The sequence below is a fragment of the Motacilla alba genome, chromosome 2 (genome assembly GCF_015832195.1).
Source record: "Motacilla alba alba isolate MOTALB_02 chromosome 2, Motacilla_alba_V1.0_pri, whole genome shotgun sequence".
Taxonomy (NCBI): domain Eukaryota; kingdom Metazoa; phylum Chordata; class Aves; order Passeriformes; family Motacillidae; genus Motacilla; species Motacilla alba.
The window spans coordinates 54,142,275-54,154,365 of record NC_052017.1 but is presented as its reverse complement, the minus strand read 5'-3'; the positions used below and the strand labels follow the sequence as shown (position 1 = coordinate 54,154,365).

General features: G+C 34.1%; 1 protein-coding gene across 22 annotated transcripts in view; it reads left to right on the top strand.

Annotated features, from left to right (window-relative positions):
* The window catches only part of LRRFIP2 (LRR binding FLII interacting protein 2), a 55,382-nt gene extending 43,513 nt beyond the window's left edge, over positions 1-11,869 (top strand). For 14 of the 22 annotated variants that reach the window (XM_038161806.1, XM_038161795.1, XM_038161671.1 and 11 more), the window contains 9 exons: positions 18-110; positions 2,224-2,316; positions 5,696-5,797; positions 6,047-6,179; positions 7,238-7,287; positions 8,010-8,130; positions 9,119-9,198; positions 10,120-10,224; positions 10,982-11,869. In XM_038161806.1, the coding sequence (XP_038017734.1) occupies positions 18-110; positions 2,224-2,316; positions 5,696-5,797; positions 6,047-6,179; positions 7,238-7,287; positions 8,010-8,130; positions 9,119-9,198; positions 10,120-10,224; positions 10,982-11,092 (888 nt within the window). In that variant the 3' untranslated portion in view covers positions 11,093-11,869. The remainder of the gene's footprint in view (positions 1-17; positions 111-2,223; positions 2,317-5,695; positions 5,798-6,046; positions 6,180-7,237; positions 7,288-8,009; positions 8,131-9,118; positions 9,199-10,119; positions 10,225-10,981) is intronic. The other 8 variants (XM_038161825.1, XM_038161816.1, XM_038161717.1 and 5 more) reach the window with 2 other exon arrangements.
* Positions 11,870-12,091: the final 222 nt, after the last annotated feature.

The following is a 12,091-nucleotide window of genomic DNA, read 5'->3' as shown; positions in this document are numbered from 1 at the left end:
TGATTTCTTTAATACAGGAATTGGAAAGACAGAAACACACTTGCAGTGTTCTGCAGCATAAGCTGGATGAACTTAAAGAGGGCCTTCGACAGAGAGATGAATTGATAGAGGTATGCTCATATGAGTGTAGGATGGAACCTGTGCAAATAAATGTGGTGTAAGGTTTGAATGGGAATCATACACAAAACAGAATTAAATACTATATTGTTTTAAAAGAAATATTTCAACATTTCATATTTTGATATTAATATTTATAACAATTAAGTATTAATATTAATGAGTTATTAATATTTGTATTAATTAATATATAATATTTTAATGTTTTGTCCTTTAAAGAAATCATTTATCTTGTTTTAGTGTGTAGAATTTGAGCTACTGATCCTCCTAAATTTATGAAGCTGATAATATCTCTGCAAGGTTTTGAAATGTATTACATCTTGCAAAGCCTTTAATTCTTGTGAGAAATTGTGGTTCTCTCATGAGTGTTCCTGTTATCTTTTCTTTGTTGTGAGGGCAAAATTAATATTTGTGTGGCCAAAATAATTTTCCATAGCTAAAAGTTCTGATGCATGGATTATACCAAATGTTATTCTTTGCCTTTCCCAAAAGTTTCCATTTCAGTTATTTCAGATTTTTATGAGTATCAGCAATTGAAGTTTGCCATACTGAATATTTGTTTGCTTACCAGTCAAGCATTATACACAGCAATACTGGTCAGCATGTTATTGGGCCACAGCCATGTTGCTGGGTGTGCAGTGTGTTCTTTTCACCTCTTACGCGGTTCTTTTTCCCCTTTTCCCTTTCGTTTCTGGAAACAAACCCACCCACCCTGAAATCCCAGAGTTATTATCAGTCTTCATTTTAAAATGGTCCACAAAGAGATATATATCAATGTATATTGTCAGTGTATATTGGGTGTCCATTTCCTAATTATTTTAGTTGGAACTTGTAGTTCAATTATTACATAATTTTCCCACTGTCTCTTCATTGCAGTAAAAATTGATGATCTATAAGTCTATAGGCCAAAGTCTCCTACTGTCATTTTCAAAAGCTGTGTTCATTGATCCTTTATTTTTTCACTATATTCTTGTGCTCTCTAGGTGGTAGGTACTGTAACTCACAATGGTTTCTGAAAAGTCCCAGTTCTGTTTTAGAAGGACTGTGCTTCCTGAACTGGAGTTGATATGTCTTAATAGCAGAAGAAAAGGATTAAGATTATCCTAAGTTATCAGCATTTTGAGTAAGCATAAGTGCTGACAAGCAAAAGCCCTAAAAAGTTATGTTGTGGTTCTGTTGCTTGCTCTGTTATTTTTGACTTCGCTGAGAATTAAAGAACAGCTTTGCATGTTCTTGTTTGGGGTTTTGGTGAGGTTTAAGTATATGAACCAAGAATATACAGTAGATCTTTCTGGAGTGTTTACTTTGGTAGAATGTAGTAGGTATCAAATAGTCACAAATACATTCAGTCCCTTTGAAGATTTGACCCGTATTTACCACCTATTGTGTCTTTTCCCCAGCTATTAACACTAACAGAAAATCTAGCTGAAACCATGTGGCTTTTTGCAGAAAGACATTGTCTTCTGTTCCCAGATGTTAAATCAAGTTCACTCCTTAAGAAGGAAAAAAATTGTCTCTAGCCCTTAAAATTATTACATCATCTTCACAGCTAAGCATTTAATTATGTTTGCAGGGGAAGTAACAAAATGCAGTGATAGTCAGCTAAAAAAGTAGAACTACACTTGATGTGTATTCATATAGTATCAGAAAGCAGTCAGCAATTGTCTTTTCTTCCTGGATGTTTGATTCAAACTCCCTTCTTTATACTTTCAAGAAGATTATTTTCTTCTGTAAAAAATTACTAAAACCAATTGTTAACAATAATATTGAGTTCAAAGGGGACTTGAAGGTATCTGGAAAGTACAGCAGGGTAATTGTTTCCAGCCACAGACTGCAGTGGGAACAGTCACTAAAGAAAAGTAACTCTAGGTGCAGTAAGTTTTCCCAACAGCAGTGATTGAATAGAATTAAATACCATTCTCTTGCATGAATTAACGAGAAATATATTACATTAAACTGCACACTGTTTCTGTAACTTCATGTTCATAAACTCTTTGGTTGACTTTTATTAATTAGTTTCCTTTATCTATTTTAATGTTTGGGATTTTTTTCCATTTCCTTACTTCTCTTTCCTCTTTTATTCTTCCCTCATCCTATTTACCACAGGCGAATCAACGTATGCAGGAGAATATAGACTCCATAACCAAAGAAGTGTTTGATCTCCAGGAGACAATTAATTGGAAAGATAAAAAAATAGGGGTATGAATGAAATATGAGAGGAAAGCTTTTTTTTTTTTAAATTTAGAAGTAGATGGATGCCCTCTACACCCCAAGGAATTCTGCGTACTCCAAAGAAATTAAGGCCACTCTGAACTTAAATGAATAAAATATTTTGCAGTCTTTTTCTTCTTCAGAAAATGAGCCCCACTTAACTTGAATAATGATCAGTAGTACTAATTAAATCTGTAGCATGAACTGTTACACATACAAATTTACAATTTTTTTCCAGAATTTTTGATGGTATGCATAGTGGTAAAAGATATGATCTTGAATTGACTTCTACAACCAACTTGCACCTTCCTGTATTGCACTTCTGATCCTTGTATAATTGGTTAGTTTGGATGCAACACTGAACCAAGCTGGTTTTCTGATATGACACATGAAATACTTCAGGTGCTGAGAATCATAATCGAAACAATGGTTGTAGGTGACCTTCTGAGGATCATCTTTCGTTCCTGTGTAGGAAGGAGGGTAGTGCAGAAAGAACTGTGCTAATAACCATGCAGCTGATGTAGGTCAGGCAGGGTTTGTCAGCTTTGCTTCTGGGCAGGCAGAAGTCACAGAACTGAGTCAGCCTGACCATCGGTGATGACTACATGTCTCTGAATTTGTGGCTGTTCTGGGACTCAAGTAGATTGCCTGGTGGCAATAGGGAGTTGGATAGTCTTGAAAAAGGAATTGTCTGCCTCTTGACAGCTCAGGGGTCATTTCTCTCTACCTGAATTTTATACCATATTTCAATATATGCAGATTTCTTTGAAAATTGTTGTATTTGCTGGAGTTCAAGTCACCTTGAAAAGTTGCCTTTTAACTGTGGTAGCCAGTTCAAAAACTATGCTGTCTTACTTTTTTTCATGTTTCAGTCTTTCTCTTCCATCATAAAAAAATTTCAACATTCTAAAGTTTTCTGAACATTCTTCTGAAAGCTTTTTATCTTTAATTTACCCTATCTTTTCCATACTTACTTTTCAAATTTCTATACTGGACTGTCTCAATTTGTGCAATATTTTTGTGCTCTTTCAAATACACTGCCAGAATCAGTATGAGTATATCTGATAATCAAATATACCTACCAGCCAGAATGACAAGAAAGATAGATATATTTTCCTTTAGCCAAAATTACCCTGCAAGTTTGTGTTCTTGTAAACACCATAACTGGTTATTTTTCTAGTTAATTTTTTTTAATTCTCAGAATTGAACTCTTTTAGAGAAGAAAATGTAAAAATACTGCTCTTTTCTTTCTCTTATCTATAAATATTTACATACTTTTCTTAGCTCACAGTCTTTGAGCCTTTCTCCCTCCTACTGCTAATTTTTACTCTATTACAGCTTTAGATATCTCTGTGAAGCTTCACAATGTAGTTTATAACTAAAATCATAACAAAATTTTACAATGTATGTAAGACATTTTAGCTGTTTCAGAAAAAGAAAGGGAGGCAAACAGAACAAAATAGCACAAGTTCTAGACCTGCCTTCTTATGTTGTCCTGTTTCTGCAGTGCTTGAAATTTGTGGTTATGTTTGATCTTAAATTAGATCAGTTTGAGGACACTGAGTTACAGCGTTGGGTTATACTCCTGAAATATACAGTTATTCCACTGTTTAGTGGCTCCAAATTTGCATTTAGTAATGGCAGCTCTGAGTTTGGTATAAAAGTTACGAAGGCTTTTGGAATATTTAGAGAAAAGGATTCCAAATGTCTCTGGATTCTGTCATATTATCAGATTTTGCTCATGTAAGTATGGTAAAATCGGTCTGCAGAACTTTGTTATCCTGATTTCTGTTTCCTGCCCCAACAGAAGAATTGTAGAGGTAGATTTTGTGCAAAATCCATGTCATATTAAATTAAACCTGAGTGTACAAACACTAGGATTTTTACTGGTTTTGAATAATGATTACTTAGATCTACATAGGTAGAAATACATAGTTGTGTCAGTTTCACTTCCTCCCCCAACAGAATTTTCTGATTTCCAACACTTTTGTTATTAGGGGGTAAGGATAGAAAATATGTTTGGGGAAGGTCAACATCATCACAGGACACTGTCAAGTACACACAAACTGTGTCTGTGATTCTGGGCCTCTGTGCCCATTCTCTCAAGTGGTGAGCTTACTTCCCCTTCCATCTCTTCCACTGTTCTTCAAAAATTAAAAAGATGTATGTGTCTTTTAAGTAGAGCACAAAATCATGTAATGATTAAGGTTCTTCATGCTATTTATAATGCAGTTAGAGATCTAGTGTGTGCTGGGAAATAAAAGGACATCTTACAAATTTTTTAATTAAGATGTCATCTGCTGTTTTTACACATGTTGAACTGCCTTTATTTTAAATGTTACATTTACATATGAATAAATCAAGTGTAACAGCACTTGTCAGAATTTTCTGTTGCAGCTGAATAATGCTTTAAAATATTGCTCTAGTATATAGATTCTAGATTATTATTAAAATTCAGCTTCATTTTGAAGTTACGTGAGGCAAGTACAGTACAAATGTATACACCTTCATTTCTTTCATGGTATCAGTCCATTCCTACACATTCATGCATAACATAAGGTTTAGTTGGATCATTTTCTTGGCCAAAATGTATATATACTTTGGCACTTGCTGTATGGTGAGGATCTTTTTTAATGAATGCAGTATTGTATGCTGCCCAGTCAAGAAGAAGTGTCCAACTAAGTCCCAGGTAACCTCTCCAGCTTAGTTAGGCAAACCTATCTACACCCATATTGCACTTCTAGCTGCCATACTTTTTTTGCTAAAATAGTGCTACTAGTGTTTGATGCTTTTTTTTTTTTCTCTAAAACTGCGTTGGGTTTAGTAAATGGTGTTGTAACCCTTAAGCAACTAGGAAATAAACTGGTATTCGTGAGTGGATACCTTCAGGGTCTTCCATGATGTATGATTTTACTTCTGTACCTTATAAAAGGCAGAGAAATTAGTTCAATAGATGTAATGTTTTAGGATCTTCGCCATTTCAGTTTCAGCAGATTTTATTTCTTGCTGCAGAGTGCCTGTATGAAGAAGAATCACTTACTCTTTTGATACTCAATTTAGTTTATCAAAATTTACCAAAAAATAGAATTCACTGAATTAAAAAAAAAAACAAAAAAAAAAACCAAACAACTCAAAAAATCTAAGACTTGTCTGGAAAAAAAAGGTAATAATAAATGTAGCATGAAGTTAGATATGCAACTTGTAGAAGGCAGTTATCAGAGATGTATGTTACTACATATTTAAAAAGCGGTTTTAATTTCTTTACTTGTATTGAGCTATTTGTATTTACTTGTAGAAAATCTTTCTGCTGTCTGTCATATGCTTTTTCTCTGTGCCATTCTTTTTCTTGCTATCTGCCTGAGCCCAGGCCCTAGAAAGACAGAAAGATTACTTTGACTGCATTAAGAATGAGCGAGATGAGCTCAGAGAGGAGTTGGCTGACCTGAAGGAAACAATGAAAAGAGGACAGGTATGTTGGTAGTAGTTACTTTACAGTAACAAATCCAGGAATGGGGCATGAAATCAAGGTCAGTAAAAAGGAGGAAGAATGGTTACAATTCTTGTGCACTCTGAAAACCTGACCTTAGGGTAGGACAAATTGTCCATATCATTGTAATTGTTTCACTGAACTTGAAAAGCTCTTTAAAAACTTACCTGTTGATTTATATTTTAGTGCTTCTATTGTATGACTAGTTTATTTTTTGTTTTGCATTTTTAGAAACATGGATTAGTTATAATTCCAGATGGCACACCAAATGGTGATCTAAACCATGAATCAGTGGTTGGTACAATAACAGTTGTATCACAGGAAGCTGCTCAGGTTTTGGAATCTGCAGGAGAAGGACCACTAGGTAAAAGTATCCTAGCATACTTTATAGAGTTTTTGAGGGCTTTGTTTCCTTTTTTTCACAGTGGGTTTGATTTACATTTGCAGATGCAAGCACCTGTGATGTTTCTGGAATATATGTTTACACAACTTTCAGGATTGATTTTAATTTTTTATTTGTTCTGAGTAAAAAGACAGATGTATCTTTTGAGTAAGAAAAAATAATATGTTCTTAGATGTTTGAAACTGATTACTTCTCTTAGTCCAGTTCCTGTTTTAATACTGACGGAAAACATCTTACTTAAAAGTGTCGTTTTTTGGATTAGTATGTTTTCCATTGTGTTTTATGAAAATAATTCTTTAGAAGTATATGTAATCAATGAAAGAACATCAAATGCAGTCTTCCATCAGATTCATTAGAAAAAGAAGTTTTAAAAGCATTCAAAAAATGACAGAGACCATAGACACATTAATTGGGGGTTTCGGGGTTAAGTTACTTTAACTCGCTTTTATCTTTAGGTTGAGCAAATTGTTGTATGCAAGGTCAATTCACTGTAAAACTCTGTTAATATGTAGAAAAAAAATCTCTATATAATTGAATTATACTTGCACATAATATATAATAGTTACGTATTTTTGTATTGACAAAAATTAGACTTGATACATACTTCTGCTGTGGCTCACTCACAGGGGAATACAAATGTTATTATGCTTCACTTATGTCAAAGTTACAATTTGTAAGGGATCTGCTCTAGTCTTAGCACAGCGTTGCTTGATTGTAGTAATAGTCATTACTGATCTTTTGACTAAGTAGAGCTATTTGCTAAACACTTTTGCTATTTGATAAACTCTGAGGTCTTGCTTTTAGAATTGTTATACTAATAAACAGTGTGAATGAAGTTTTATTCCCTTTTTTCTGCTATTAACTGAAGGTTGTTGTGTTACTAGTGAGATATCAAAGTTTTGCAGTTCCAGTGCTATTAGCTTGGATGAGCATTTCATTTGAAATGGAACAAAAAGTTACAAAAAACATATTCTTAGTTACAGATTTCTCTGATTTTTAATTGGATTCTTTGGTTTTAGATATTAGGCTACGAAAACTGGCTGGAGAAAAGGAGGAATTACTGTCCCAGGTAAAATAAGTTACTAATTTCAGAAGTAGACCTTTGTGTATCATTTTGCAGACTATTTATATATAAGTAATAAACAGCTGTTAAGCACAAAGGTGCTTAATCAGATATGTAAGCACTAAAGCAAAATGAAACACTCAAGTTTTTACCTCACTGACTGTCAGGAATCAGCAGTTCCTCGTGCTGTTGTCTGTATCCATGGGACTTTGATCTTGGTTGGCAAAGAAACTTCATTTCATTAGCTGGTTAGCTGAAATCTGACTTGTTCCTGATTTACTATTAGTGCATATCCTTAAAACTCTTTCTTTTATCTGCATAATTGTCTTATGCAGAAATTTTGAAGTCAGTACAATTACACTCTCATAAGCTCAAGTGGCATTTTCTTCAAAATTGCTGAGTGATACTATTTCATTGATCATTTTGGTAACTCAGAGAAAATTAATATTAAAATAATGGTGTTTAAATACAGCTCTGTTTTGAGAAGAAAGGACTCAAGCAAACATACAGCCATTGAGCAATTGTTAAGAATACTACACTTTTTCCTCTTTTAGTTGAAGACATTGCAAATTTAAACCATTGTTGTCAACATTTGGGTTTGCTGTGAATGACCCTTAATTATAGTATAGATACTTTTTTGGACTGCCAATAAATTGTTGAACATTTAGATACACAACTACTGAACTTCTGGGTGTCTTTTTTTCATAAAGAAACACTTCATTTTTCAGGTTAGAAAACTGAAGATGCAGTTAGAAGAAGAACGACAGAAATACTCTAAAAGTGATAGCATGAATCCAGATACAATAGACTTGGAGAATGGCTCTGACTTGCAGCTAATTGAAATGCAAAGTAGGTATATGGTTACTGTTCAAAGTTATTCCTCTTGCAGAGAGGATTTCCGACTCCTCTTGTTGTGCAATAGTGGTACTGTGAGTGACTATATTGTTGAGCAGATAGGTTTTTGTTGGTATATGTCCTTGCATGGAATTCTCACTGCAGAATACCTTAAAAATCTGCCTCTTTCAGTGTTGAGGAATAACATTCTGGGAAGTTATTTTTCAGTTGATAACCTTGCCTAGAGTGGGTGCCCCTACTTGGATACAATTTTTAGACAACAGAATTTCAGATAAGAGTTTTTAAAATACATATTCTGTGAGATGATTTTGTTCAATCTTTGATATAGAAACCTAATATAGAAGATTACTGTCATGAAGCAAAACATCAAAATTTATTTAACTTAATATTTAGTGTTGCTTCATAGAAGCATAAGATGCTTTTCATTTCAAGCAAGCTATTCAGCTGAAAACTTGTTTGACAGACTGTCATTTAGTATGCTTGTGTTCATGAACATGAACAGAGCACTGGCAATGTGAGGGCTCAAATGTAACACCAAAATAATTTGCAAAGCTCCTTAGAGTTTGTCAGTCAGGTTCAAGCCTTGTGCTCCTTATTCAAATATTATTACAGATGTCTAAGCTGAACGCTGCTGAATGTTTATTGTGGTCTGGTATTTTGCAGTGTGTGTTGATTATAATGTTGATTCTGTTCTCTAAGAAATTAGTTTGCTGATGTAAACATGTGTTTTAAAATGTGTATATCTCATTGGTGCACCTGAAATTTAATGCACACTTTATAGAGACAGTAGTTGTGTTCTCTAAATAAAAGAAATTATTTCCTTTCCATACTATTGTAGAAGGCTGAAAGAACATTTACGTCTTTGTGATCCTGGGTATGGGCTTCTCAATAAAATTGTCTTTTTAATGAATTTTAAATAAAAGGGAAACTGCTACTTTAGAGAGTTGCTTTGACTAATACGGTCATGTCAATTTTTGTGTAGGAGATGCCAACAGACAAATTAGTGAATACAAATTTAAGCTTTCAAAAGCTGAACAAGATATAACTACTTTGGAACAAAATGTAAGTGTCTTTTTTCATGTTTGTTATTACACTGCACACTTTTGCAATATGTTTTTCAACAAAAACTATGAAAGCATATTTCATAATTTGATTTACTGTTTGGTATTTAATTTGCATAGAATGCCACCACATTTTTTCATATTTCCTGCAATTAAATACTTGTGCACTGCAGTTAAATACCTAGGCATGGCCTAACCATAAGAGAAAATCTTAAGGTGCTGAGCTATGAAACCATGTTATGGACTTACAAAGTGTGATTGTTTTCACAGATGTATAACTCTCAATTTTAGAGAGAAAATTTTATATCTTCCACAGTACAACTTTCTTATGAGTCATTAAGTTACATAAATTGGTTTTCTTAAACCAGTAGCTTCAGTTCTTCTTTATAATCTGCCATACTTTTCTATTTTAGGAACTTAGTTACAGCTTACTACCTAGAAAATGACATGAAAGATTGTAATTTAAATCACACATGCATATCTTTTCTCTTTTGTACAGATTCAGTCTATTAGCCTATCATGTGGATTTAGGGGTAGTAGGGAGCTGTACATAGAACAATCCAGCCTGTGGGTTTTAACTTCTGCAGGTTGCACTCAGGATTTGTCTCAAGTCCTCTCCTTCTTGCTGAACTCTGTGCTTGGGCTCAAGACCTCTTTCATCATGTCCTGATAACAGTTCACAGTCTGCTTTCTACTTTGCATCTTTTCATACAGTTTCTGCTTTTCAACTTACCACTTTTATTTTTAATCCCATGTGTTTCCCAATTCTTGATTTTTTTTTTGTATTCCAATTCTTCTCTCTGTGCTTAGTTCTTTAACCTTCTGTGTCTTCTCAGCTGTGTCCTTGGAAGAGCAGCTGATGGCAGGTGAACTCCAGGTGAAACACCTGGGTATATTCCTTTTGTCTTATTTGGATTTACAGATTGGGCGACTTGAGGGACAGGTTGCAAGGTATAAAAATGCAGCAGAAAATGCAGAAAAAGTAGAAGATGAACTCAAAGCTGAAAAAAGGAAGCTTCAGCGAGAGGTAACTGTCTTGGTTTCCTTTCCAGCTGCATGTTCCTTTCTGTCTTAAGCTGCTCTGTCTTTTGCCTCCAAGCTCTGATTTTTTGTAATCTTCAATTACATCTTTTAATTGTTTTTTAAGATGACCTTCAAGTCTCAATATGACATTTAGAAGACATCTAGCACGTTAAAGTAATGCTACCTACAATTCAATGTTGTACTTCCTTGAAAAGAAGCATCTATACCACAAAGTGGTATATTTTTCTAAATGTGATAATGTGTAATATTTTAAAGTAGTCGTTCTACAAAATATTGCTAGAGAGATGAATGGTCCCTATGTCAAGTGACAGCCTGGGAATTTTCTGGCTTGGATCTCACAGGATTCTGGGAAGAAGCTGTATTTAACTGAGCTGTTGATCATTCTTTCTTAAGAGCTGCTGCATCACTAGCATGATGCCTGCTTCCTGTGATGGGAGTATGTATCTGTATGCAAGTTATAATGGTGGAGAGTACTTCACCTTGCTCTAGGTAAATTGCTTTAATGTAATGGGAGGTTGCAGGCACCTAGTTCTTTTAGAATGAATACACTTCATGTTTCAGTTGCTTCACAATTATTTTTAACAGTTTCATTCTGTTTCATCTGCCTGCAATAATGGAAGTTATATCTTAACTTCTGTGGCACTCTTATGAAACATAATACTTTATTACTCTTACCATGCTTGAGAACAGCACAAAGTCCAAATAAACTAAAGTGATAATAACTTTTTTTCATTTTATAGTTAAGAACAGCACTGGATAAGATAGAAGAAATGGAGATGACCAATAGCCATTTAATGAAAAGGCTGGAGAAGATGAAGGCAAATAGGACTGCGCTTTTATCTCAACAGTGAAATGGAAACTGAAAATACAATGCACTGCTCCTTGAATAACTAGTCCCTAACTTGTTTGTAAAAACAGACTTTCAGTGGCACAAACTATTTGAACACTGAGCTGTTCACTGGTGGTTTAGTTTCATAATTAAATTACATACTTTTTGTAATTTATGAGAGAATGAAATGTAGTTTGAATTCCCATGTGAATGACAGCAATTTTTCAGTAGTGTTTGATTCTAGAGTCAAAGACGGAGCACAATGCTGTATGTTCTTACAACTGTGGAATCAAGTTTACTCACGATCTCTTTTGGCTGCTTTAATGATGCTTGATGCTCAGAGACAGCTGCATGAATTCAAGACACTGTTATGAAACTAACATATACTTGCCTAAGACATCACACAGCACAAGTGCCTTTTATCTGGTGCAATTTAGTCTTCATTGTTGAAATAACCTTTGAAACCAGAAATCATTTTATTTTAAGATACATTTGGGGTATTCCCTAAACTTTATACATTTTGAAAATACACTTTTTAAAATATTTAAATTTATAAGAAAAAATAGGGACTGTATATAAAGATCTGCTTCTTTTGCATGGGCACATCTGACTTGTATGTAATTTTGTCAAATACTAGCCCCTGATACTCTTAGTGTTAAGAACAGAAATTTAAAAACTGAAGTTGTACGCCATCAAATTGTGTCATCTGCTTAAGTGTGAATTGAAATTTTATGGGGGGAAGAAGGGGTTGAGAAATGTAGCTAAGGGGTTTATTAAATGGACACTTTACTGACCAAAACTGGATGTTTTGTGTTTTCTTTTGAATACAGAGATGCTAACGGGACAGAGCAAAATCTGTAGAATAGTAAGATCTGATCTTCATATTCTTCAGTATCTTTCTGCCTTTGAAAGAGTGAGTTTGATTTTTTTTTTCTTAACCTAGTCTGCTACTTCTGTTTGACAGTACTGCCATGGAGCAGAGGAGCTGCACAAGGAAGAAGGCATTTTATGGAATGGTGTG